The sequence below is a fragment of the Chelmon rostratus genome, chromosome 13 (assembly GCF_017976325.1).
Source record: "Chelmon rostratus isolate fCheRos1 chromosome 13, fCheRos1.pri, whole genome shotgun sequence".
Lineage (NCBI taxonomy): Eukaryota > Metazoa > Chordata > Actinopteri > Chaetodontiformes > Chaetodontidae > Chelmon > Chelmon rostratus.
Window position 1 is genome coordinate 20,708,079 of NC_055670.1, and position 27,500 is coordinate 20,735,578.

Sequence of the window (27,500 nt, forward strand, 5' to 3'; positions counted from 1 at the left end):
GGCCCATACACTGAATCTCACTGTGCCTGTCTCATCTTAGAATACCACCCTAACTAACTGATCTTTCCCACCACACTTAACAGCAACGCTGACACGGGTTTAGGCTTTAAATAAAGTATAGCCTGTTTTTGAAGCCTGAATAATTACATTCTTTGAAAATGTTGATGAATGAATTATAATTATTTGTTTGGTCTACAGCGTCTCTTTGGTCTGCTGGCTTGTTGTGAAGAATTTTACTGTTTTTGGAAGATAAGATATAATTTTATTGATCCCACACCAGGGACATTAAGATGTTACAGACAGCAATAATAGCAAGAGTAGATAGGAGATGCAGAAAAAGAACAAAATGATAATAAAAGGGATTCGACATGATGCGATATGGATAATAAAATACAGTGTACAGTGGAAGTAACATTAAATGTCTGGTCATTTCGGGGCGACAGGGGACCTTTGCTGCACATCACATCCCTTTCTTTCTTCTCTTGGTTCCTATCTGCCATCATTCTGCCCCAAATGCAACACAAAATCATTAAAATAGTCTGATTGGTGTCATGGGGACGTTTTCCTTGTCTGATCCCCCCAAAAACTGAAAAAAGAAAAGGACTTGCATTAGGACCTGTAGGCTATTTTTGTACGCCAGAGTGTGCAGATGAGTCTGTCAGTGGTAACGTAGTTCATGCATCCTGGACAACACTGACATACAATGTGCATCTGCATGTTTTCTCTGTTGCTTTGATTTTAATGCAGCACAGAAAATTCATGTCTCAATGACAAACAAATCATTTGTTTAACGCAGTTAGTCAAATAATCATCATTTCACGCATGCATTTCATTTAAATCATCCGTAGTACTGTCCTATCGTATTTCATTAAATTACCTTAAGGAGCTATGGCTGTGACCTGAACATGCTCAACATGTTACATTTGACAAATACAGTAGACAGTAAGTGAAAGATACTCCTTTGCTGCATGGGGAGAAAGTCCAGAGACTTCCTTCAAAAATCATGCACTATTTTTATTTGTTGATTGAGTGGAAACTTTATATGCTTTGAGAAATGATATCTACTGTAATGCATTACTTTTCTAATACCTTACTTAACATGAACATTTAAAGAATAATAAATAATATTCAACTGTAATATTGCACTATTATATGTAATATATGTAATGATTCATTGTCTGATTGATTGTTATACTAATAATCATCCATGACCATGAAAGCTGCATTAATATACTTGATTTTAAATCCAAACACTGTGCTTGCAGAGTACAGAAAATTGTTTTCTTTATGTGATGATACAGTTATGTGTTTTTTACATAATACAAAAGGTGAAAAAGTGTTGGTGGAGGTTTCCACACTGCAGCTGCCTTCAGGTTTTGTTGTTGTTTACCACGGGCAGTGCAACTCGATGACGAAAGCTGAAAGCTCTTCCAGACCTTTGATTGGCTGGTCTGAATTCCCAGCCTGCTGCTCCTGCATTCAGCCAAAATATTAATAACAGTGAGATGAGGGAACAGAACCCGTGTTGAGGACGGGGGGGTACATGACAGGGGAAAATACACCATAATGGATAATGTTTCCTTCATAAAATTGTTTTTTCTCTCCGGCTTAAACGAAACAATGAACAGCCGAGTTGCTCTCTTTTCTCTCACTTTGCTGTGTTACGGTTTGGTTTTGCTGGTTAATGTTTCTCTTATTGTGATCATCATCTTGGATAAAAAACTGCATGAACCAATGTATATTCTATTGTGCACTTTTTGCATGAATGGACTTTATGGGACAGCAGGTTTCTACCCCAAGTTTCTCATTGATCTGCTTTCTCCTGCTCATGTCATCTCTTATTCTGGATGCCTTATTCAGGCTCTAGTAATTTACTCATTTGCCTGCGGGGATCTGTCCATTCTAGCAGTCATGGCGTATGACAGATATGTGGCTATATGTCGACCGCTGCAGTACCACTCTATCATGTCAAAGAAAAGACTCACTAAGTTGGTGTGTTTCTCTTGGTTAACACCTTTTTGCATTATCGCCACAAATATTTTCCTGACGTCTAGATTGAAGTTATGCAGCCCGTATATTGCCAGACTCTTTTGTGTGAACTGGATCATTGTTGAACTTGCTTGTTTCCCAGCTGAAACTACAGTTAACAACATAGTTGCATACATAACGATAATCATTTATGTCTTTCATGGCGTGTTCATAGTTTGGTCCTACATGTATCTCATTAAAACATGTGTGGATTCTGTAGAAAACAGGGCAAAGTTCATGCAAACATGCGTGCCACATTTAACCTCCTTACTCACTTTTCTTTTGACTGTCATTTTTGATATAATGCTCATACGCTATGGTTCTAACGATTTACCTCAAGCGTTTCGAAACTTTGTCGCGATAGAATTTCTTGTCATACCTCCTATTGTGAATCCTCTCATTTATGGTTTTAAATTGTCCAAAATTCGAAACAGAATTATTTTTGTCACTATTAAACATAAATAATATGTAAATACATGTTATTTATTCTCTTTCAAAACAAGGAAATTGTGTGTCTAGCCTCAGAGCTATAGTCTTGCCTGTGATGTTGGCATCGTGTAAACTCTCGTCTGTATATTCTGATATATATGTATACAAAGCAAAACAGAAATTCTGCACATAGAGATGCCAGCAAATGTATGATTCTCGTTGAAAGCTTGCATTTTTGTGTGGAAGCTTCCTGGACATTTAAAGTGCGAAACTAGATGCCTGTTTTGAGTGTATATGCTGTAATTCTGTATTTTAAAAATCCTCATAGCATGGGGCGTACGTTCATTAATTTGATTTTTCCAACGGCCTTTAAATTGCTATCATTCTTCGAGTTGAGCATTAGTACGAGTGGAGGATATGATGGAGTGATAGCATCTAGTATGTTTGCTATTTCATTATTCTCTGTCTCATATTTAACAGTCTTGTCTTTTACCTGTTCTATGTTTTATAAAACATGGTCAGTAATGAAGCGCAAAGTCCACATAAAAGGAAAGACGCAGGTGAAGCAGTAATCAAAGTTAATGTATAACACCATATCACCTGTAAATAATTTATAATAATTCTGATATAGAGGAAAAGAAATGACTGAAAGCTTTGCTGCCTCTTATTTTGCACCAGATTTTGCCGGCATGGTGCGATAATATCACCGTGCTTTTTTAATCCATGTTATGTCTCAATGTCAGTGGTGGAGGAAGTTTTTAGATCCTTTTCTTAACTAAAAGTACTAATATCACTGTAAAAATACTCTGCTACAAGTAAAAGTCCTGCATTGAAAATGTCACTTAAACTAAAGTCTGTGATAATTATCAGGAAAATGTTCTTAAAGTATTAAGATTGTAAAGTAAAGTAAAAGTAATGCTGGGACAATTATATCATTAGACTATTATTACTCGTGCATTCATTTAAAAGCAGGATTTTATTGCGAGGTATTATTAAAACATTTAAAGTATTTTTCTGTTTTTTATTTTCCTCCATTAATAAATTGATTGTTTGGCTTGTCAAAATTCTGAAAATAATGCAAAATGCCATCCAAACTGCCCAGAGTGACACCCTCAAAATGTTTTTTTTTTCATCATTCATCATCATTCCATGAACTATGAAATGCTTTCACATGAAAAGTGTCTTAAAGAGCAACTTGCAGGTTGAATTTTTCACTCAAACTTTTTCCTGAAAACGATGAAACGTTTGAAAAGTTAATGCATGATTTAATGTGTTTTACAAGCCATAGGAGCCAAAATTCAGAGGAAAGCAGTTTTAAACACAGTTTTTTTTTCACACATTGCATCACCAATGCAACACAATTTCTCTCGTATGGCCGTTGTTTCCTCAAATCCTGGTCTGTTCCTGGTCTCTTGGATGCTTGGCTGGATCACAAGTTTGTGGCATGTCATATTTATACAGTGTGCATGAGTATACATCTTCAGCCTCTTCAGTGTCAGAAATAACTTTGAGATCCATATTTATTAACGTTAAATTTGGCCTAACTTGGCCACTCTCCCTTATGTTACATCACATCCAGTTTGTTTCTGAGGTGGAAATGAAACTCAACTTACAAACAGGACTCCAGATGTCACTGCAGTGTAGACCAAAATATTGATATATTTTTTGAAAATCCAGTTTCTGCAGTTTCTTTCCTACACAGTGATTCACTGAAGTCTCCAACCTGCAAGTGGCTCTTTACACTTAAATGAGTTGCCAATTAATTCTGGATCATCAACTTATCATTTCATCTGTAGGCTACTTGTACGCTATATTGTTTGGTAGTATGTTTCATTGCAGAACATCATGCTTTGTAAGCTCTGCATATGTGTATATGTGTAAAAAATCTGAACTTGTAACTTGTAATTAAAGCTGTCAAACAAATGATGGATAAGTAAAAAGTGGTTGAGTAAAAGTAGAAAGCATAGCATGAAGAGAAAAAATGTAGAAGTACCTGAAATTTGTACTTAAGTAGTACTTGATTAAATGTAGTCAACTACTTTTTACCACTGCTTAAAATGTTGTGACATGAAGTGGTTTATGCAGACCAGTTTTAAGGCTAGAATCGATTTAATGTAGGCATCTAATGAAAACATCCTCATAGTCACTAAAACTGGACTAATTCTAAGCTCAAGTTATTTATTTCGTTTTTTGCTTTCGTTTTAAAAAAGAACAACAAAAAAATCACTTTTCTTGAGGGCAACTCGAGCCTCCGGCGCCGGGACAATATCCGGCCTGCACTGACTCCACCACACCACTCGGGAGCGGTAATGCGCCGTTTCCTTGAGCGGCGGCGACAACATCTCCCGAAGAAGAAAAGGGCCGACAGCGGACTGTGTACACTGCAGTACATGCGACCGTACAACCGCTCAGCCTGCCTCCGTTTTTCTCCAACGCCAGCGACGACGCGGAGGACAACAGACATTCGTGTTTTGAATTGAAGCGGCGGAGAAGATTTCAACGTATCCGGACGCCCTAACTTTCCCTCACAACACGAACCGTGAGTAGGCTGTTAGCGTGTTATTTTAGGGCTGCGGAGGATGAAACAAACGGGGTTGCTAATATGATTTGTGTTCCGGTTTGTTTATGTAATATTAGGCTGGTAATCCTCTGAACAGGCGCAGACGTGGGGGCTCGCCGGTCAAAATCACATCGCTGGTCAACCAAAACGTGCACTTTTACCTCTGTAAGCGTTGTGGGTTTACGTTGTGTGTGTGCAGCACCGAGACAGTGAGATTTATGGCTGTCATCTTACCCCTGCTTTCCCCTGTCAGTGGTGCCTGTGAAGGTCTGCCCGGGAGACCGCATCATGTACACTTCACAGATCCGGTAACGTTAACGTTATGCTAGCTGCTGCAACACATTGAAGTGCTTTGCAGGTATGTGTTGCAGTGTTCAAATCTCTGCACTCTGGTCTCAGTAGCCCCGTTGGAGAGGAAAACGACTGGACCCTGTAGGCTGCATGTTCATGCAGCACAGTGCAAGTGCCTCTTTTCAGGCTGGCTGTCCTGCGAAGGCTTTGAGGCAGTAATTCCTGCCTAAAAGTGTAACAACTGTTTAATTATCATTCTATAGTCGGTGTCAGTTAATCTGATTCACCTGTTATTTAACCTAGAGGTCTTAATTTAATGCAGAAGTAAGATCAGAGATAAAATGTGATGTTGCTGTAAATGTGCATGCCTTTTCCCACATTGCAGCTTAACCTGAACATGCTTTGGCAATTTTGCATGTGGGAAAAGTAGCTGGAGTTACTTTTTCAGATGATTCTGATAATTTTGTGGTCACGCATTTATAGAAGCCATGGGGTTATAGTTATCATACACCAACAGTATAAACCTTTGCCGAACTGCATTCCTTTCTCACAAAAAAGGAGACACCTTTGAGTTGGTAGTTGCTTCTGCCTTCTACGTGCTGCCTCCAGTTCGCTCTGAAGGCACATTTTTGATGCAAAGTTTGAGTAAATTCCTTTGAAACCATAATCTGTCAGCAAATGTATCCAGTGGCCGTAGGAGGGCACTAATCCATCAGTCACTCAGCCGCTGTAGGAGTGCACGACTTCCTTAATCTGTCAACCCAACAATGCATTACGTTGTGTGTGTGCTCAAAACACGGCCCAGTGTTTGGACAGATGGGACCAAGCAGAAGTTTTGTAACAGCTGTAGTCAGAGCTGTAGCGTGACTGATACTGAGGTTTGAGACATTTCAAGAACTATGATCTATATGATCTATAACAATATGCTGGACGATAGAAACACGTAACAAACATTTTTGATAAATAATCCTTTTTCTTTTAAGAGTTGTGACGGTTATGCTGCATTATTATTCTGGTGGACAGACTATGCAGCGGAGTTACTGTTTCGAACCTATCCCAAAACATTCAAGCACAAGCAAAAAAATTGCACAGATGAAAATTCAGGGGCACAATTTTTTTTTTTAAAGAAATAACATAATGCATCTCTTTTTTAAAATGTTAGCACACAGTGTGCAGTCTTTCCGTTACATTGATTTATTTGTGGCAGCCTGCCACAATAACAACATTGATTGTCACATATTGATTTTCTATTTTTGTTAATATTTAAAATGGGTAAAATCTTATTCCATTGTAGAGCTTAGCGCAGTGCATTGATTCGCTCGGCCCCGTCCCCGCACCGCTCTCTCCCGCTAACACATTGACAATGACCCGTCCGTGAATGGCTCCTCCACTCAGTGCACACTCTGAATCAAAACATGGTCATGCACCAGAGGAAGGATTGTTGTTGGCTTTTCCCCACAGAGAAGACGGCTCGCCCTATTCATGAATAGAAAGCTGTCAAGTTCCGATACAGACTCTTCAAATAAGGTAATAGCAAGCATGTAAGGAGCCTTGCTGAGTTAACGTTAGAATCCAGCTGATCCGCCATCAGCTACAACCACAAAAAGAGTCCAGTTTTGTGGGAAATACTGGTATGCATAAGACCCAGGAGCAGAATGAGCATAAGATGTAGTTGGGACCGAGCACAGGACAGGGGCTCATGGTGCTTCACTGCATACAGCACAGATAAGTATCAAATACGTTAATTTAATCTGAATCCTTTCAAAACTCTTAGTCAATCTATTTATTTTTAGTGTTCAACTTTTTGAAAGTTGCTAAAATTATTTATCACTAAATCTTACTAGATGCAGTTCAAGGTCCAGTGTGTAAGATTTAGTGGCATCTAGTGGCGAGCCACGAAAAACGTGTCAGGCCTTCTCCAGCTTCAGTGTTTGGTTTGTCCGTTCTGGGCTACTGTAGAAACATGGCGGTGCAACATTGCAGACTCTGCGTGAGAGGAGCTACTCCTTCTGTAGACATAAACAGCCGATTTAATCGAACAGAAACACAACTATTCTTATTTTCAGCTGATTATACACAAATAAAAGCATAACTAAATATTTTATTACATTACTGCCAACAGATTCTCCTAAATCCCACACACTGGACCTTAAAAATCTGTAGGTTTAGATGAGAGAGTGAATTTATGAGGTGAGAACTTAATTCATCCAGAAAGAAATTTCACATACAGTGTGTGTAGTGAAGTAAATATATACAGCACATAGTAGCAGAAGATATCAAATGTTGATAAATTATTATCACACGTTGAAATGAAAATATCCCACTGACTTTATTTTCAAAAATGTACTTGGTCCCACTGAAGGTCCTTATTCAGAACTGAAAATTGATCCACTTAAGTGTCATATGAATGTGTATTATTGCAGTAACAATTTCAACTAATTGATAGGAGGAATAAACAGGCTTTAAGTGTTAGTCTTGAAGGGGCAGATTCATGTTTTATTGTAGCTAACCAGTACCAGTATTTTTATGTGTGTGTGTGTGTGTGTGTGTGTGTGTGTGTTCGGTGTCACCAGTGCCCTGAAGAAAGCCTGTTTGAAATAATGAATGAGCTTAATGTGACGGTATGAAACATTTGCTCTGCTGCCAGTGGTGTTTCCCTTTGCAGAGACCCCATTCCCAAAGGGGACCCCCAGTCCAAGTTCACGGTGGGGTGTGAGATTTGGCCTAAACAAGTGGCAAAGACTCACATTTTCCATTTAAACGGTGCAGCATAGTTGAATTATTTTGCAGAAAAGCAATGCAGGAGAAGCATTTTGCTGACAAACACTTGGCTATCGTTTAAAAGAAATTATGCAGGATGATTGAATCTATTTACTACTGTGTGGTAAAGGCAATTTTGCTGATTGGATGAGTTAAAGGGAGTAATTGAGGTCTTGCAAAACCCAGTTGCAGTAGTCAGCTAAAACAAAACACTGTTGGGGGGCACCCTTTACATATGCTGATCAAACCTGAGTTGAAAGGCATGCTGTAGCAGCCCTTACTGTATATTTCATAAAACTGCTGCGGTACTGCTCCACTTGCTGAGGTGACAAGTTTAAAGAGGAGAAAACAGCTTAGGCCAGGCACTGAGGGTACCATGGCGAACTCTGCGTGTGTGTGTGAGAGAAGTTCACTGTGCCATCTCAGGGAAGCTGCATGCAGCCGAGACGCTGCTTGGCTCTGTGTTAGCGGCTCATGCAGCAGCAGCCGAGGAGTAGCTGCCACTCGCGTTCGTAGATTGTTGCTGGCTGTCAGAGGGAAGGGAAACCTACTTTCCTCAACTGCTCCTATGATGCATAACTAGAGGCAGCAAAAATCGTAGCAATCACCTTCACACAGCCCCATGTGGACGTAGCAGCTTCGGTCATCGATCCGGCGGTTCCCAGAGGACGTTGTTGTTTGAGCCCTGATGAATGCATCATTGCTACATCATGGGGATAAGGCAGTATAAAATGACAATGCATTTCCTCAAGTGTTACTAATGCAAGTATTTCACCTTCAGCAGCTGTTGACCTTCATAAAATGGCCTAAACATGACCTCCAAAACTGCTGATCAGTCATCGGAGAGAGGGCATCCCTTGTTTGACAGTTTATCTTCTCAGTGTCTTTTGCAGCTCGTTTGATGTTTTAATGATTGTCACACTGTCATAAATTCTGGTGTTTGCAGAGCAAACGAACACCTGCCAAGCATCTCGTCCCTTTGGCGAGAGGAGCACCTGCTAGACTGGCCAGTAATTGTTTGCAAGCAAAATATTTGTGTGTATAGGTTGGATGGAATGAAATTGCTCTGGCTACCTCCGCTCCGGATGCCTTCCCGAGCTTATTTGCTTTCCCCAGCAGGATGGTGTTGGTGCTGCGAAAACAAACCTCAGTCTCGCCTTATAGCAAGGTTGGAGGGGCCAAGTTTAGTCCTTTTAACTTCCCTTAGCTAAAGAGTGGTTATACAGAATATTCTATTCTTAATAGAGAGGCTTTCTTTTGACTTCCCATGTGCTCCTTATCAGTGGCCACTTTTGGCTTGCTGCTCTCCATCCTTTGTCCTGAAACACACCAGGCATCCTGTATTTTTTCTCCCTCGCTTAGTTATTGATTTTAAGTAAAGAGCAGCTAGAATTTCATGGCATTGCGTCAACCAGTCAGTCCTGTGTGACACTCAGCAGTCTCCGCTCCTTCCTGTCTCTTCTTTTTTTTTTTTTTTTTTTTTTAACCAAACACGTGGGAAGTTCTTGTCGTGTGAGTCAGTTTTAAGGGGAAGGGATGGACGTGAGCTGCAGACGTGAGATCTTTTGGGAAAGGAAGGGGTTGCCGATAACCCGAAATCAGTTTAAAGATTAAAAATGCCCTTAGCACTAAGTGACAGGCATGACAGTGCCAGCCTCGGTATGTTTGCAGTGGTCCCAGCGCTCGTGAGGCGATGCGATGGGTCTGTTGTGGAGGAGCTGCAGATGAGTCACGGCCGCGGCGAAACTGGTCGCTTCAGCTGTGTATCTGAGTCTGATGAGGCAGGCAGACAACCAGAAAGGTTTATGAACTGATCCCCAGTTTGAGACAATTTTACTAAAAAATGGAAATGAATGCACTTAGTATAATTGGTTAAAGCTGAACCAAGATGAAGCTCTGAAAGATGCACTGGACGCACAACATGTAAATTTAATAAACAGTAGATGGACTGCAGTTATATTGTGTTTTTCTAGTCGACTGACCACTCAAAGCGCTTTACAACACATGCCACAGTTACCCTTTCACACTCACACAACTGACTTTTTCAGCTTTGATTCTTGCTAACTTAGTCAGAAATGTTTAATATTATGGAGAAATAGCTAAGTTTTCGGGGGGCTGTGCATAATGTGGTCAAACTGTGAACAGTGTTTATTTAAAATCTACTTGTGAAGGTAGTTGTTGCACTTGTTGCCGTGCGTCCAGCGGCCATGAGCCCTGACGTTTCTGCAGCAAAGAAAGTGAATAAATAAATGAATTAAAAATGATTTTCCTTTGATCACACTTTGTCATTGTTCTTTTATGTGAATTCTGAAGTGACAGCGATGTGTGGGGGATTGAGAGGCTTTGTGAGGCCTGCTCGGCTTGAAAAGCAAGATTTGAATACAGCCCGTGTACCGCGCAGTCCGCGCGAGTGTCAAACAAAGTGACGAGGCTACGGACGACCTTGCTGCTTCACGTTTCACAGCTGCTTTCAAAAGTCGCCCGGCAATGCTGTTGTTCCCCACGCAGTTCACATTAGAACCGAAATTGATTTTTGACTTAATTTTACATGAGTGGCCAGTTTCAATCAATTAAGCAGACTGTGTAAAACATGCTGTAGAAAATGTTTGCTCAAGGCTACTGTTGCTAACTAGCCGCAGTTTGGTGTCAAAGAGCCGCTTGGAGAGCTGGCGATATTAAACATCTGTTTATTCATGTTACGTAGACTCAGTTGTGTACAGGATGTATGATAAAATGGCTTTGCGTTATCATTAGACTGTCGGCCAGTCCTGGTTGCCTCTATTGATTTGAATTACTGTTTTGCTGAACCAATGGAAAGTAAAGGGTCAAGGGTAAAACATTTATTTATGGTGTATTGCACAGATATAATGATGGTTTGAACAAAGCCGTCTCCAACGCTTCATGCTCCCATCGTACTGTCGAAACCTTAGCTTTAGCTTAATTTAGGACGGGATATTGATTGAAATTGTTCCGTGTAATTACAAAGCACTGAAGTCGGTACATATTTATTGTAAACAGTGGATTTATTTCAACCTGAAAAGCAGTACGCAACACCAGGAGAGAGTGTTATACGCATGTGTACAGTGGGAATATCTTTTAAAGGAATTGGCACCAAGCTTATAACTGTTATTTTTATTAACACTTTCCAATAAAAGTCAAAAGTGTGTTCGGAGTAAAGGGGAAAGTCAGCGGTCGTCTGCTCCGAGAACCTTTGCATTTCGTATTAAAACTCATTTTCTATCTGTCGAGCCATTTGTCAGCACAAAGTGTACGACTCATTTCTTCCTTTGAGTTCGCCTTGACCTGCAAGGCATGCCGTGCTGCATGCACTTTCCATTTCAGATCAGCAAAACAAAAAACCCAACAAACTTTTATGTCTCGTGCACTCTCAGTATTTGTGGATCACATGAGAATCAGACCTCTCTGTCCGCGCCATACTCGACCATACGGCCGCATCAATCTGCCAAACTGGACAGATAAGGATTGTCCAGACAAGCGATGAACGTGCTTCACTACAGGACAGGAGGCTGTAATTTTGGAGGATGGAGCGATGGTGGTGTCGGGTAGGGTCTAAGCAGCATGACCCCAGGTTGCTCGACTGAGACATTCTGCACTTCCCTGAGGGGGGTCGCATCAATGCCGCCCCATCACCCCCATCACCAAATTGTGGCGAGCTGGAAAGCCGCCGGTTGTGGCCATTATTCATGCAGTAGACATTAAGATTGCGACACACTCGTGACTGCATAATGTATCACTCATTACTTTGGGGAAAGCTGTAGCTTTTATTGTGCGGCGTATGTGAATATGAGGACGGGAGTTTGCGATTGATCAAGGAATGTTGCAACCTCTTTTCACTTTTACTGGAGATGAGCTCTCGGTGAAAACGGAAGAAAGGGCTAATGCACATGCCAGACGCGGTTAGCATCAGAGCGTGAATGTGACATAACAGTCGATGCCGCACACTCGCGTGTTAGCGCCACAAAGGGCAGGACGCGGCCTCCATGAAACCACCAGGACCACACTTAGTTGACTGGACCGCTCATCGGCAGAAAAGCGGCGCAGACTGCAGATTTCAGGTTGGCTAGCGTGTCGTCGTTCTCCGTGCCCGTATTTAAAATGATGTGTTGTTGGATTTTTCACTCAATGCAAATAAAATAGTTAATCGCACTGAAGAGGAATGCAGCGTTATAGGCTGATGTGTTGCTGTAGCGAGGAAAGGCATATGGCACAGTGGGAAAAAGCCTCAGGCAGTCTGAGTTTAGAGGTGTTCCTGCTGGGGTGAAAATAATGTGTGTGTTGCTTATGTGTCACTGATTTGCCTTCACCGTGCCGCCGGTGCCGCTGTCCTGAAGCTGCGCTGAAAGGAATCACTGCTCGTCGGTGACATGAATGAAAGATTATAGTCGTATTAGTTAAACGCAGCACGTTATCCATATTATGCAATAATATCATGTGCATTGTAAAGTAATTTAATGGTAGAAGGGTCAGAATGTTTATTTATGTTGTGCAACCTTTGCTGGTTGAGTCTGGCTGAATATTCATGCCCACTCTCTGCTGTACTTCACATTTAAATGGTTGCACTCATTCATAACTGCAGGCTTCCCACTCCAACCGCGACTTTGTGACCACATAGCTGCTCCACTAGAGGAGGTGGGGGTTAAATGCAGTGGTGTAGGGTATCTAACTGGTACTGTTAGTCATGATAAAGCTTTATATTGTAGCTCTAAGAAGTCTTTGCTGCTGGTTATTGACATTTTTATATTTAATCAAGCTGTGTTGTTATTTCCTTGCGCGTGCTTTGCCTGCGGCACCGCTGGAAACCCTAATTTCTCCCGACACGTGACACCTTTTGAGAGACGATGGTTGACGTTGGCTCTAATTCTAAGATCATCAGGGACAATGAAATAAATCCATGACAACATCTGATATACTTTTATTTGATTAATTTGAAAAAATATTGCTAATTTGGTAAAAAAGCAAAAATAAAAGTTTCTTTTGTCAGGAAGGAGTAAGAGCAGCCTTGCTTCCACAGCGATTTGTTTATTTTCAATAGCTGAACGAGTAGCCTCGCACAGCTGGACCGTTGTGAACATGGAATACAAAGTGGTTAAAGGTTATTAGTTGAACTCATCAGGGACATAGAAAACCTAGAGAGTCCAACAGAGATCTCTGATTATTGTTGCACTGTTTTCCCAAAGTTAATATCTGTTTTCACATCCTCCTTTCTTCATTTTGTGCACAGTAAGCTAGATGTGAAACAGCAACTCAGAAATAACTGAAGCCATTAATGGAAACCAGCTGAAATTGATGAATAGAACTGAAATATAAGAGGTAAGGCTCAATATAAGTGAAACTAGATGTCCACTTTGCCCTAACTTGAAAAATACCTGCAAGATATTAAACATACAGCATTTAAACATCGGAGATACTGTTCTAAAATTCTTAAAATACGTTGTCTGAAGTTGTTATTTTCATTTCTTCATTTTGCATCCACAGAATCCATTAATGATTAAGTTGAAAATGTTGGAAAGCTCTGCATACAGCACATGGGAGGATATACTCGCCCCTCATCTCGCCCAGATGTACTTGTACTTAGGCCGAAGCGTACCTGTCACTGCCTTTACATGAGCTCGCAGTGGCTCTCCAGCATGCTATAGGAAAAACCACATTGCCCGAGGGCACGGCTATAGTGGGCTGCCATGTCGTTCGGTATAGCCTCTGTGTGCTTTTCCAACACTGTCTCAGGCAAGCTTTGTGAACATATGCACACGGGCCAACATCCTCGCAGAGCTTCACGTCACGGCGGTTGGCCGTGTTCGCATCACCCCAGCAAACATGGGCCGTGTCATGGTGTGGCTGTACATGTATTCACAGTGGATTAGGCTAAACCCATCAATAATGCAGTCCACATGGAGTCACTGTGAAAACACTCTTTTCTTGTTTTATAAGCTCTACTCTGCTACTTGGCCTGTCACAGAAGGTACGCTCAGACGCTAAATCCTCTGCCCACGAACGACACATTGTTCTTTAAACTTTTGAATGTCCGAGGAGAGCGAGCAGCTGGATGCATGAATGAAGACCACCTCTCCTCCCCTTGCTCGTGCTTTTCATACTCATCATCCTTCTCTGTTTCCTTCTCGTCCTCCATATTCTATGGAGCTCTGCACAGAGCCCTTGGTGATATGGCTATATATAGAAGGAAAAGGAGGAGCGAGATTAAGAAAAATGCGAGTGCCTTTTAGCGTGCTGTCCTGGCGAGCTTGCTTCATTGTCCTGTTTGAAAGGGTTAATGACGCTCAGATTTAGCAAGTAGATTTGTTTTTCTGTCCTGGAGTGACTCGGGGTGAACAGGTCAAGCCTCGGCAGTCTGAGATAGACTTCCTCAATTAACCACAACACCTTCTGGCTAAATGCCCTTTGTGAAAGAACAGCCTCTCCGTTCCCTTTTGATAATATGACTATGAAGTTGCAGAGCTGAGCAAAGCCTGTTGTGTTAAAGGGTTTGTATTCATATTTATAAGTAAAGGTTTTTATGGTGTTTTTTTTGTCACTGTTGTGGCTGCTAGAGGACTCCCTCAAGGCTCCTTTGAAGTCCCTGAACACCGCTAGTGAAGTACCTGTCCTGTATACATGTTATCAGCTCCAATGAGCACAGAGTGGCCAGTTTATATCACTGATTTGACATGTAACATATGCACCGTGTGTATTTGTTCATCAGACAAACAGTGATCAGGTGCAACATACAGTTTTATCTCATCCGTGCTGGACGGTAGGTTAGATCAGTTCTACCACTGATTTTACTCCCTTATGTGTTAAGCCATCCAATCTCACATGGCACATGTGCAGTTAATAAAGACAGTGACGGCAGATTTACAACTCAAATATCTCATTTTTTTTTTAAATACAGAGGATCCTTGACTTCAGCCAACTGTTGCTAGCAGATTTTATCAGTAGTAGCTAATTAGCTAATTAAGTGTTAATGTTAGCTCCATGAGTTTCAGTCTCTGGATGTGTTTTTTTTTTTTTGTTTGTTTGTTTTTTTTTTTGCAATGCATCCGGCTGACCTGTATTTAAACAAGATTACTGTTAAAGAAGTCTTAAACATGCACTTGATGGTCACAGACATTAAATCATGCTTATAGACTGAGGCCACGCAAAAAGTCAAGTTTCGTATTTTAAGCATAATAAGGAAAAATGTTTATTTTCATGATCATCACGTTCAGATGTCATCGGTGAAGCAACTGTCAATCATGGCAACAGAAGCGTGGTGTGTGATGCTGGCGGTCGTGTGCAGCTAAAACAAAAGAAAAAAGAAAAAACAGCTGTGGATACGCCCCTGGGTGGCACGGAGAGGACAGTATGGCCAACAAGCTTTTCTTCTGTTTCGTTGTCCCACCTGACAGCAGCAACCCCAGCATCCCTCCTCCTCCTCTTCACCGTGTGTGTTACCTGACTGCGCTGATTGGTCAAGGCCAAGGAACGCGTCATGGGAGATGTCACACTAAGCATGTCAAAACAAAAACTCTGACGTGCCAGAGTTTTCGTCGGGGTGTCGCGGGGCATCCCAGATGCTGCATGACAGCTCGTTTCCAAGCACAGCCACCACTGGTTGAGCAGGAACAGCTAAATGTTGCAGTTTACTTCAAAAAGTATATGAAAAGTATTTTTTAAATTCATTTTATCGCGCATTTTATCTGCCACTTTTATAAACGGTCAGCTCCAGGGCTTTTTAAAGGACAGTTCAGTTTTAAATGTGAAGGCTGTTCATTTAAAGTCTCACGTTTGTGCTGAGAGCAGTTTGACATTTTATTGTCTAATTTCTTAAGCCACTAGCGCAGTGACAGAGCTGCTAAGATTAGCGTTAGCCTAAACTGTAATAGCAACCATAGCTGTCCTCAACACTATGAGGAAGCACAGTGGACACACTTGTTAAGACAGGCGAACAGTTGCTGCTTAGGTTAGAACAAATATTAGCAGTGAGTTGAAGTCTGCTTGCCCTGCTGGTCTGTGGATCTGTGGATAAGGAAGCTGGTGTTTCTGGACCTGATAGAGATGCTGTGGATCTAAACATGGTTCAGAGAAATGGGGGGTTGCCGGGAGCAGAGCGTAGCAGGTGCTGCTGGCCCATGGGGGCATATTTGTGTACTCTGCTCACTCAGTGGGAACATTTTAATTTGATCCCTTTGATTCTATAAAACAGGTCAGGATTTGTTCTACCCTTGGGCAATTTGTGTCAGTGCTTGTACAGAAACGGCTGCAGTGATGCAGGAGCGGCGCAGCTCCATGTGTTTTCAGACAGTCGTCAAAACACGCATTCAGTCAGGCTTTGTATGCATAAGATCACACGCTCACAATAGCGGGAGATCTGTCCTACCTAGAAGACTGAAAAATGACACCGTGTCATACAAAAGAAATCCTGCTTGACTGGTTGTGATTGCAATCTACTGTATGTTTATTCTGAGAGTACTTAAGAAGTTTTTGGGCATGCAGCCTGCACCAGAAAATGACAGTATTTTTTTTTTTTCAGTAGTGGAAAAGCCATGTTCGCCACAGTGGAATGTTCTGTTTTCTGTCTCTACGTGCCTGAAGTTGCAGGTCATTTGCTCTGCAAAAGCAAATGACCACAACAGAATATTAAATTTCGTTCCTCAATACCACAGTATGTGTTCCTTTTCAATAAAAAAGGAAAAGTGACATAATGCATTCAAGTGATTTCATGCAGCATTGATTACATGATTTTTGACAGAACTGTAAAGTCGTGTTAGATTAGGTGCATTTTTCTTTTGAAACTTTGGTCATACACACAGTCTCTGTGCAGTTTCCTGTCAGTGACAGTCTAGTCTAGACTAGAGCAGTGGGTATGGATGCTCCCAGACGATCATTCTGATAAGAACTGATACTGATGACTGGTTTTGATGTCTTTGTGATCAGATCCTTTGCTAATTTGTTGATTTCATTTTTAAGAATCCTCACACGACGCTTTAGGGAACCTGCAAAAGCCTCCCCTTGTTAAGCATTTTTAGTTTAAGGCATTTTTATTTATCCTTTTACACATGTATTAATTTAATACTTTCTTTTTTCTAGGGATGTCAGTGTTGGTGTCTGCTGGAGTGAATATTTGAGGCTTAGATTGGAACCTGTCTCCAAGAATCAGAATCAAAAAAGAAGGAGGTAGTTCTCGTCTGCCTTAACTTCCTTTGCACGCCTCCTGTGTACTGTGCGCATGTGTTGAATACTTATCCTAATATATTTATATCCGTATCACTGCTGAATCCTACAGAATTCACATGCATACAAGAGTCTTCATAAAGTTATAATTACAGCGTGTGACTCCCAGTGTGGCCTTGCTGCTGAGTAGTTTTGGGTGAGCGCTCGCTATGTTGTCAGTTCAGCTCTGGCTCTCAGCCTTTGACTGCTCATCTGACAATTGTGTCAGTAGTAGGATCGCATCAAAGTTCAACACTTGCAGTCAGATGAGACTCTCGTACACTGATATTCCTCTTTATATCCCGTGTTGGTGCTTCTTCAGCCAAGCTGGTAGTTGGAAATGAAATATTGTATATTATTTGTGAATTGCACGAGTCTTCAGTGTTTTATTTCACTGTAAGGAGGCTTCTGTAGTGTCACTTTGGGTTTTTACTTCTGTCAGTTTTTCAACTGCTTGTATGCCTAAGAGACGTCTCTCCGTGGACAAGCGCACACACACTCGCAGTCGCTCACGCTCCTTGTTATTCCCAGGGTTGAGGATTTTTCTCTCCAGGCAACACACTCTCTCGCACAGACCGAGTGGTGATGAAAGATGTACCTAAATTGGGATGTTCGGCTCTAACAGCGGCAGGTGTGAGGTTTCAGCACTCGTCCTAAGTCTTACACTTTTCAAATGTGCGCCGCATTGTGCTGAACTTTTCATTAGCAGCCCTTTCCCGTTAAGAGGCTTACATTTCCGTCAACACCTTGAAATGCAGCACGTAATTAAGTCTGCAAGCGTGTCCTTTGTGTGCGTTTGCACAAAGCTTTTGTTTTTCGTAAGTGAAGGTCTGAGTTTCCTGGGGAGTATTAGTGAATATTAAATGAAACTCTTATCCCACAGACTAGAGGCATAGAGTAAAGACTCCAGAATGAAGTTTTTGACTCAGCTGCCTAGGCGGACTGGTAGAATAGGATGGTATAAGCCAATTTAATTCACCTAACAGGTTAATTTGAAATTCATTCCAAGACAGGTAATGTCTATATTCCAAGATGGACTGATCTAGCATGTTTCTCAGTGTTCATACTTTAGTTTTTTACGCAGCGTCAATGTTCGTGGTTTGGTGAGAGTATTTTGAAGCACAAGTGGTAGAAGAACAGCTTTCTTTGTTGTCGTTGTACGTTGCAGTAGTTAGCACAATGCTAACATACTGCTCCGTTTGTAATGTGTGTAAATTAAGAAAGAAATAAAGAAACTTTAAGTTATACTGCAGCCCAGCACTGGCAATGACCATTTTGGTACAAACACTTATCTGCCAGTGTGGCAGATAGTCTTCCAAGATTTACAGAAAATCTACCTGCACCTGATTCTTCATTTCAGACCGTGATAGAGTCACCGGCCTGTTTATTGATATCACACAGAGGAAGGGTGGACTGATGGTGAGAAATATTGGCTGTTAACCTGATGGCCCGATCCCAACAAGTATTTGGATACTTAACAGTTTCAGCTTTGGTATCTCTTTAAAGACATACCTGCACAAAACAGAGCAAAAAAAAGAAAGAAAATTACATACCATAGTTCAAGTTGGTTTATTTACCTCAGTGATGAAGGGAACCAGGTTTTTATTTGGAGTTTATGTTAGAGACAGACTTCTAATTTCACTTGCTTGCTAGTTAAACTCATTACCTCCTCCATGTCTACCTGTGGTCTTCAGAAGTCATGTCTCTGCTGCTTTCACCCCTTACTCTAATTTAAGACTAGGATTGTTGGCATATTGGCTTTAAATGAAGATTTACAGTATTTCACCACTTGTGTCTTTTACATATTATGACGTACATTGTGAAGTATACTCTTATAAAAGCTACCCATGCTATTTCTGCTTTGTGAAACAACAACAACACAAGAGAAAGCCTTTGTGAACTCATCTGACAGCGTCGCACGGTTGAGCCTTATTTGTCTGGCAGGGCATAGATGATATTTTCGCTGCAGACGAAATGCATCCTCCTGCACGATTGTCTTTCAATTTGGTGAAACGATTGATCTGTTTCGTAACGCAACCCGATGACCTAACACAGCGCCGTCAGGCAGACAGGATCTAAACGGTGGCCCCCACACACGTGCATAAGAAGCGTTGCCTTGCCTTTAAATGGCGGTGTAACAGCAAGGGCCGTTTGAAAGTCTGGGAACAACTCTCTGTAACACTGGTTTGTTTGGGATCAGCAGGGCAGATGGCTCCTCTCTGCACACTGCCATTGAAATGACATTTCTGGCAGTTTGCTGATCCATTTTTCTGAAGAGACGTAATAAACAACCATTGCTCAAGTGAGCAGTGAGTATTTTTGTCACATATTTGTCTGTTGCTGAAGTAGTTTTTTAAAAAAAGAGAGGCCGTGGAAAAGAAAATACAAAATATAGCATGATTACATCGGCCAGTCTAATGGGACACTTCAGAAAGGAGTACTTAGTCTGAAGTAAAGGAATGTGTACCACTTGGATGCTTGGCAGTTACGGTTGTTGTTTTTGTGCTGTGCTGTAAGTCGTTTTTGTTGCAACTTGTTCCCTCTGCCTGCTGAACACAAAGCTTTTTGTTTGGATTTGACGGCCAGCCACTGTACACTTCCCATCCACAGCTATGTGACCCTGTCAGTCCACCTCTCAGAGACAAAGGCTCTTTCTATTCCGGGATTCAACCCATTTTTCAGTCGTTTTCCATAATTTAACTCATTGCTAATAAACTGTAAGACCACAGCCTATGAAGACGACAGCATCACTTTATAAAAAAGTTTTTTGTGCAACTATTAGTCGATTAATCTGTTAGTGCATCTACAGAACATGTATTTGCAGCTATTTTGAAAACTGAAAATCACTTAAGTGATTTTTTTAAGCAAAAATGCCAAACATTCGTATTTACAGCGACTCAAATGTGATGATGTGACACTTTCCACTGTCAAATTTGAATATGGTTGACTTTTGAACCATCAATTGAATAATACAAGCAATTTTAATACAAACTGAAAGGATTTACAATGTTTTTTTTTCAGTCAGTTTATACACAGAATGATTAAGCCATAATGAAAGCAATTATTAGTTACTTGTTACCACTAGAGTGAAGACATGATATGTTTTTGTTTGATAAACAAAAGCATGAAAGATGGCGGAAGTACTCTAATACATGCACTGGCGTCTTCAATTCATTTTTGGTCTATTATTCCAGAAAAATACAATTACCCGGCAACAATGTTGATAATCAAGTAATCATTGAAGTCATTTTCCAAAAGCAAAAAAGGCCAGAAATTGACTATTTAGAGTTTCTGAAATGTGAATAAGTGTTGTCATAGGAAACTGGATATCTCTTGAATTTGAGGACATCACTTGATCACATGATTCCCACTAATTTAAATTAAGTTGCACACCAAATGTGTAGGGAACATCCGCCCTATTTCCTAACAGTTTTAGAAATTTTTGGAGAAATTTTGCTTTGGCATGTCCAGAGGTCTCATGTTATGTATTTGGTATGTGGGTTTAGACAAAGGCGTCGTTCTGAAGTTTTATTAAATCAAGTCTTATGTCATCAATCACGCTCCTCACTCTGCTAATTTCCAGCTGGTTACATATCAGCCCCAGTATGATATGATCTAGCCGCCGTTTACTGTGTCTCTGAAAAGGTTGTTCAGCACCCGTAATCTCTAACCTGGTGCTACACTCAGAGTCTGTGCAGTAAAAAGGCCTCTTAGTTTTCATTAAAAGCATGTCACATTAATTCTGACTGCTACATTCACTGGCCCATATGAAGGAGGTGTTTGTATCCCACAGAGGAGCTTTGCATCCTCACAGTTTGCTACAGGCTGCAGAGCGGAGTGTTGCAGGCTCCGCTGGAATGCGTCAGCAGGCGGGCGGGCAGCGCTCGTGCTTTTTGGAAGGAAGATGTAACAGTCCTATTACTCACCTCTGTAGCAGGGATAGTGCTGTTGTGCCTCCCAGGGGTTCTGTTCAATCATCGGCGCACACTTTATTACCTTGTTCTGTGGAGGTGTGTGTGCACTTGCTGCAGAGCCCTCTCCTCTTAACTTGTGTATTGCACAGGGATTTTTTTCTGTTTATGGTGTTGGTGCGGTTCGAGGTGCATTTGTGTATACATCAACCTCTGCAAATGCTCCTGTGTGTTCTGCTTATATAGCTTTGTCTTCCACGGGTCATGTATGCATGACAGGCTTCCTTCTCCTCTCCTCCGACGACACCAGTGCTGCGAGGATGCTGCTGCAGCTTTCTTGCTGCATTCGCCACAGATGTTGTTATGACCCCAGTGGACAAAACAGGTTTTCCCCTAATTATTTGAACAACATCTGGGCACAAGGCAGAGAGGAGGCGGAGGAGGACGCTCGTCCTGGAGGGCGGTCGGCGGTAATCGAACCGTAAATAAGACATGGCTCAGGGGATGTGGGATGCTTGTGCAAGCAAGCGTGGGTTTGTGTGTGGGAGAGAGGCCATTTCAATAGAGTGCGTAGCAGGGCAGGGGGAGGGGGAGAGGTGGAATCTGCCATATGGATGAGAGAGAAAGACAAAGGGAGAAATGGAAGGGAGGAGAGGAGGAAGGAGAGAAGGGGGAGACTCAGCGGCCCACGTCAACTCACTTAATGCTCCCTGCTGGCCCCGGGGATGCTGACAGCACAGTTTTGTTGATTCATTCCCCCTCTCCGACTAGTTCCCCCGTCTTTTGCAGTCAGTCTCTATTCCTGTTGCCCTCGTGCCGCTCTATTTGTGATGCTCCCCGATCTGTCTCCTCGTCCTCCAGTGTGACCTTGTGAATCCGGAGTCTTCCCCATCGTATCGTCAGGTCTGCTGATGCACATGCCAGAGAGTGTCCGTGTCGTCAGAGTTAAAACTTCGTGCACTGTGTAATCTTCTCCACAGGGTACGAGGTGAAGGGTGAAGCCGGTGTGCCATTGGGATGGGTTACAAAAAGCTGATGATCTGAACTGCTTTAAGTATGAAGTGTTCTTTCTTGCAGGTTGTGCTCCCACATTTAACAGTGAAACTGGCTGGATCTCACATATGAAAAAACTGCCACTGGGTTATTTTAAACCCCCGGAGACTTTCAATGTGTTTCCTGCGGGACAAAGGTTTGGCATGGCGAGCCTACAAAATGTATTTAGTCAGTGGAACCGTACAGGCTGATGACAATGTGTCGCCCGCACTTTAAATCAATGTGCGTTTTCCTGAGTTAGCGGCACGTATCATTTGCTTTGAAGCTCTCCAGCACAGTCCAAGACTAATATGAAATTGAGAAAAATGTGCATGGATCTGATGAGTCTTGGCATTGCAAAGAGGAGTTTTACACCACTAAATTACACAGGCTGCACCACACAAAGTAATTCTTATGTGTTTGTCATTTCTAAATATCTAAAACCGTGTAACTGTATCATGTAATGTTTGTCCTTTAATAGCAGCTGTTTTAAATTCCAATATTCTCGCCCTCTAAGAATCTTGGTGGTGCTGATATGCAGTATATATCAGTGTGTATGTACAGTATGTATAAAATAAGATGATAATCGGATCTAAATCTCTCTTTACTCATAGCTGCATTAATTTCAAAGTCAGTGAAAATTCTGTTAATGAATAATCTCTTGTGTTTGCTGATAACCTCGTCCTCATGTATATCTTGCTTGCTTAGGTTCTGCATTTGTCAGTTCAGCCTAATGAGCTCATGAGTCTAAAAAGAACAATTATATGCTCTAGAATTTTACTTCTTGGTTTTTATTTATCCACTACAGTACAGTCATATCCTGCCATTATCAAATTCTGATCCCTAACCCTAACCCTAACCCCAACATAATAAAATATCTTCATAATACAGTTTCTAGACTGCATTATATATACCTGTGTTGTGTGTTATTGCATATTTAACCACAATATCTACCTCCCTTTAATACATGATCATTACACCTTTAAAGTTAGAATTTCCATGTGAAAAGTTTATCTACCCCCCCCCAACTCTTTTTTCCACTTAATCAAATCAAGTACACTGGGTCTCTTGTACACGAGATATATCATCTCTATATCTCTATGCCAGATAAATATGACCCACACTCTCTTTTTGTCAACTAAACCATTAAAATTGTAGCTTGATATTAATAATTCAGACCTAGTTTGTTTTCTGAAAGAGAGAAAACTAAAAAAAAAAAAATACAGAAAATAAAACATTTAAAGTGAAGGCACAGACTAGCCACGCTTCAGAAATAACCTAGTGGAAAAACTCCTAAAAATACACTTTTTTGGTTTGGCAAGTTTGGCAGCATGTGAGCAGCAACTATTATTTCATCAAACGCATCCAAAGGCAGGCTTCATAACCTAAATAAGTCAACTTATATTCAAAAACATTTGGGTCTTAGTGAAATAGGAGCCAGTACATTGGTTGTATGAACAGTGAGGGTGTCAGGTGAGCTCAAAGCTGCATATTTGAATGAACTTTTTTCTGTGTATGGGCTAATGGTGAGAAAATACAGTACCTTTGCAGCTGCTATGCCTTGGTAGTCGGGCTCTCCAGTTTACAGACGGCTTGAGTGCAGGCCTGTTTAATGTGGGTATGTGAAAAGGAGCTGCAAAACAAGAAGCCGTTCTGAGGTCAGATGTATGGCATTCTGGAGGGCTCCAGACAAATGGATACAGTGAAAACTACCAAAGGCAACTTACTTAATGGGAGCTTTCATGTAGTAAACAGGAATGGGTTATCACAGAGCCGTTGTTGCATGTGGGGAAGGTTTTGGCATTGCTGAAAATGGATTTAAGAAGCTAGACTACCATCTGTAGACTAAAGACCAGCTATAACCTTTTACGACTTTGTTGTAGAGTTTTGATCAAAGCCTCTCATCTTTGCCTTGGCTCAGTGTAATAAATGCAGAACTTTCCAAATGTTTTTAGGTTGGAGCAGTCTGTTGTTGGGCTGCCCAGAGTGTTTCATGTATGGAAACACAGTTATTATATACATGTAACACAGTTTCTTTATGCTCAAGCTATTATAAGGAGATGGCAGCAAAAAAAGACCTGAAGGTTATAAAAAGCCTTTTATCCACATTCTAGTTGTAGAAGGATGATAACAGACAACCCCTCAACAACATCTTTATTTGATGCAATGCTTCTTTTTCCTATGACAACATGTCCTTTATTTCAGTTTCTTTTAATGTTTGGGTTCGGGTTAGGGTTAGGGATCTTAAGTATGATTGCAGATCTAGACGAAGGACCCATGGATGACATGTGCTGCTTGAAAACAAGCGTGCAGGGGTGACTTCACTGGTGTTTTCTCAAGTGAAACAGAGCATGCATGCATATAGCAAAACACAGACCAATTAGCAGACAGGCCCCTTTTGAGCGCATAGCACAGGAGGCTTGATGTCAAGGTGACTCTGTGTAAAGGTTTTTTATCAACGTCATCTGCACCTCGACACTCAGTACACTCAGAACAGTGGGCACACCGGAGGGGAATTTTGCATCACAGGATGATACATGAAAATGCAGATGCATTGCAGGTACACAAAAAAAAATCGTGTTTAGTCATTGTCTTAAACTAGGGTTTTAAATTTAGATTAATTGATTAAAAATAGCAGCAGTCAGGAAGCAGGCAGGCATGTATCTGTGACAAAAAAGTGAAATTTCATAGGCCTCAGTGACAACATCAGCAAAGTTTCAATGTGAAGCATGTTTTATATACAGACTGCTTGACTTACAAGGTCCTGTCAGATGTGTTTTCGGGGGATTTGTCGAAGCCCATTGAAACCTGCTGATTTAATTCAGCTGTACAAGTGAGCACCAGCCTTTCTGTGATTGAAGGCCACTTGCCCTTTGAAGTGTAGAAAAAAAAAAGGGGATGGCATTTTCAGGGGACACTGAGTATCAAGTGTTGCTTCAGCAGCGTCTCTCGGGGCTTTAAGAACTGCAAATTATGACTCTGGCAACGAGTAAATCAGAGCTGGCTTTGGTGCTCAGAGACTGCATGAGGCAAAGAAGCACTTGAGATATTTTCAAACACCGATTTGGATTAACTGTCATTCACTGGAGAGAGCAGCTTTGTTGAATGTCTGTTACTGACAGAGGTGGGTTGTGATAGCCGGTTTCATGTCGGATCCAGTGCCCGGTCAGCAAAATACCTGGATTTGTTAAGCTGATGCTAACAACCCTCAAATTATTTTTATTAGACCATTGTTGCTAGGTAACATTCGCAGGCTTGTCATTTATAGGTAGATGGTATCAGCTGTAGCTACTTGATGTTAATTCTCTAACAGCTACACTGAAACTTTTGTCTGCAGGCTAATGGACTCTCTCCAAACCACCGACTGTGTTGTGTCAAAGATAATTTGTGAGTGAAAAGACAGACGGCTGTGAAACATCACTGTACAGCCACGAGCCAACCGCGTTTCTGTGGCGTCACTTCTCTGGAGAGGCCGTCTAGCTGGTCGCGGCACGTTAAATACAGGAGAGCCCCAATTAAACTTTTTATGCATATCAAATCAATATTTGGAGCTCATTAGCCTCATGGTTTTGATCCATTAGTTTGTGAAAAGTCATGTGTAAAAGTCAGTGTGTCACAGCTGTTGTTTCAGTTTGCCAGAACAATCAATATGAGTGAGCGATGAACATTTCACATCTGCTGCTGCTCATCTTATTTTCAGGCTGGAGCTACAGGTATTGACCATGAATTAGGTTTAATTAATGTCAGTGTTGATTCATTGAGCAGCCGCCTCTAAAAACTGCAGTTTTCTCTGTGGTCTCGATGAATAACGTGATCTAAACTGAATCTTCAAGTTATTACTCATAACTTTTGTAGCTCGCAGATAATGAAAGCTGCACTTAATGAGGTTCGTTAAGGGATTCAAAAGGATTTGGATTTGATAAATAGATTTGGATTCAACAAAATGTTATCGAATTCAGATGCTGATAAGGCAGAGAAGAGAGGGAAGATCTGGCAACCACCATGCTCCCATTGCTGTAGTTCTGTTGCCCGGAGTGGATTGCACTGCGTTGCATAGGCCATCGTTAGTAATTGCTTGTTAAATTGAAAACTGGACACACTTAAATCTAGTCAGTGCAGTTAAAAACATTTAAGGAAAGAAAAAATGTATATGTGATAAGATTTGAGAAGTATGTGAGCTGCTTTCCAATTTATTTTGATGGGCTTACAGTCCCGATGCTCACACCGGTCTGAACCGCGCCTTGATCTGCAGAGGAAGCAGAGGATACAGTCCTGTTCCCGCAGCTCCCTGCATGCTTGAGTGTCTGGAGTCGGCTGGACTGAGATCGAGTAATCCCCCCAGAATTTTGGAATTAATCTGTAGGTGATATGCAGCTCATCCGCTGCTCATGTTGGGAGTCAAGTTCCTTGTCCAAAGTGTCTCCTCACTGCCAACTGCTTATATTTCAAGTGTTGGAAACTGTGGCAGCTACAAAAGGGAGAAATTTTATGCCGGAGACGCACAGGAAGTGGAAGTGTCACGAACCGCTGCCGGCTTCCTTTCTGCATCTGTGTTTACCAATTGAGGTGTTCAGAGGCGGCCGCCGCGCAGTCTGCAGCCACAGTTTTGGCCTTTGCTCTATTTTTTCTATTAAGAAAACACACGGATTATCTGTTATTATGTATTAAATATGATGTGAATGATCTGATTCTGACGGACGATGAGATATGCATCCCATGCTTGCCGACCTCTTTGATTTCCTGCCCCTCTCCTCGCTGTTCTCCTGGAGCTTAACGTCAAAATCTGCCCGTTATTACAAACAGAATCTCTGCTGTTTGTGACTGTGTTTTAAACATGATGTACTTCACATATTTATCATGCGAACAGGACTTTGTTAAGTAATCAAAATTCCTTTAACCCTCTAGGCCATTTCAGCATCTTCTAACACCTGCACCTGTGAAGTCGCCGTCCCTGTAAAAATAGATCAGGTCAGGTAAAACCAGCCCAGGAATACAAAGACAAATTGTTCCAAGAGAGAACTTTTGCCCGACCATGTGCTATTGCGGTAAATGCTGGTGGAAGATTTATTTAGATCTCGGTGCTAATTAATTACCAAGTTAAGATTAACTGTTGCAGGCGCTGCTGGGCATTCTGTCGGAGCGTATTGTTCCATATTTGCCTCCTACAGGCTGAAAGGCTGCTGGTGTGTTGTATAGGAGCTGTTTTCAACATGCACGATTGTGGCGCTTTAAAGAAGATGGCGTCAACAAAGTTGGTGAGCACGAAACGCCTTCGTTCAGCT

General features: G+C 41.5%; 2 protein-coding genes across 2 annotated transcripts in view; both read left to right on the forward strand.

Annotated features, from left to right (window-relative positions):
* The first annotated feature begins 1,566 nt into the window (after positions 1–1,566).
* On the forward strand, positions 1,567–2,493 carry LOC121616477 (olfactory receptor 11H6-like). Its single transcript, XM_041951255.1, has one exon. The coding sequence runs from the start codon at positions 1,567–1,569 to the stop codon at positions 2,491–2,493; it is 927 nt and encodes a 308-aa protein (XP_041807189.1).
* Positions 2,494–4,844: 2,351 nt separating this feature from the next.
* Positions 4,845–27,500, forward strand: part of adarb1b (adenosine deaminase RNA specific B1b) — a 110,649-nt gene continuing 87,993 nt past the window's right edge. The window contains exon 1 of the mRNA XM_041950771.1: positions 4,845–4,996. The gene's annotated coding sequence lies outside the window, so the exon portion shown is untranslated. The remainder of the gene's footprint in view (positions 4,997–27,500) is intronic.

What these genes read in the sequence shown, in the direction of transcription:
- LOC121616477 (XM_041951255.1), top strand. Translation starts at nt 1,567, where the DNA reads ATGGATAATGTTTCCTTCATAAAATTGTTTTTTCTCTCCGGCTTAAAC.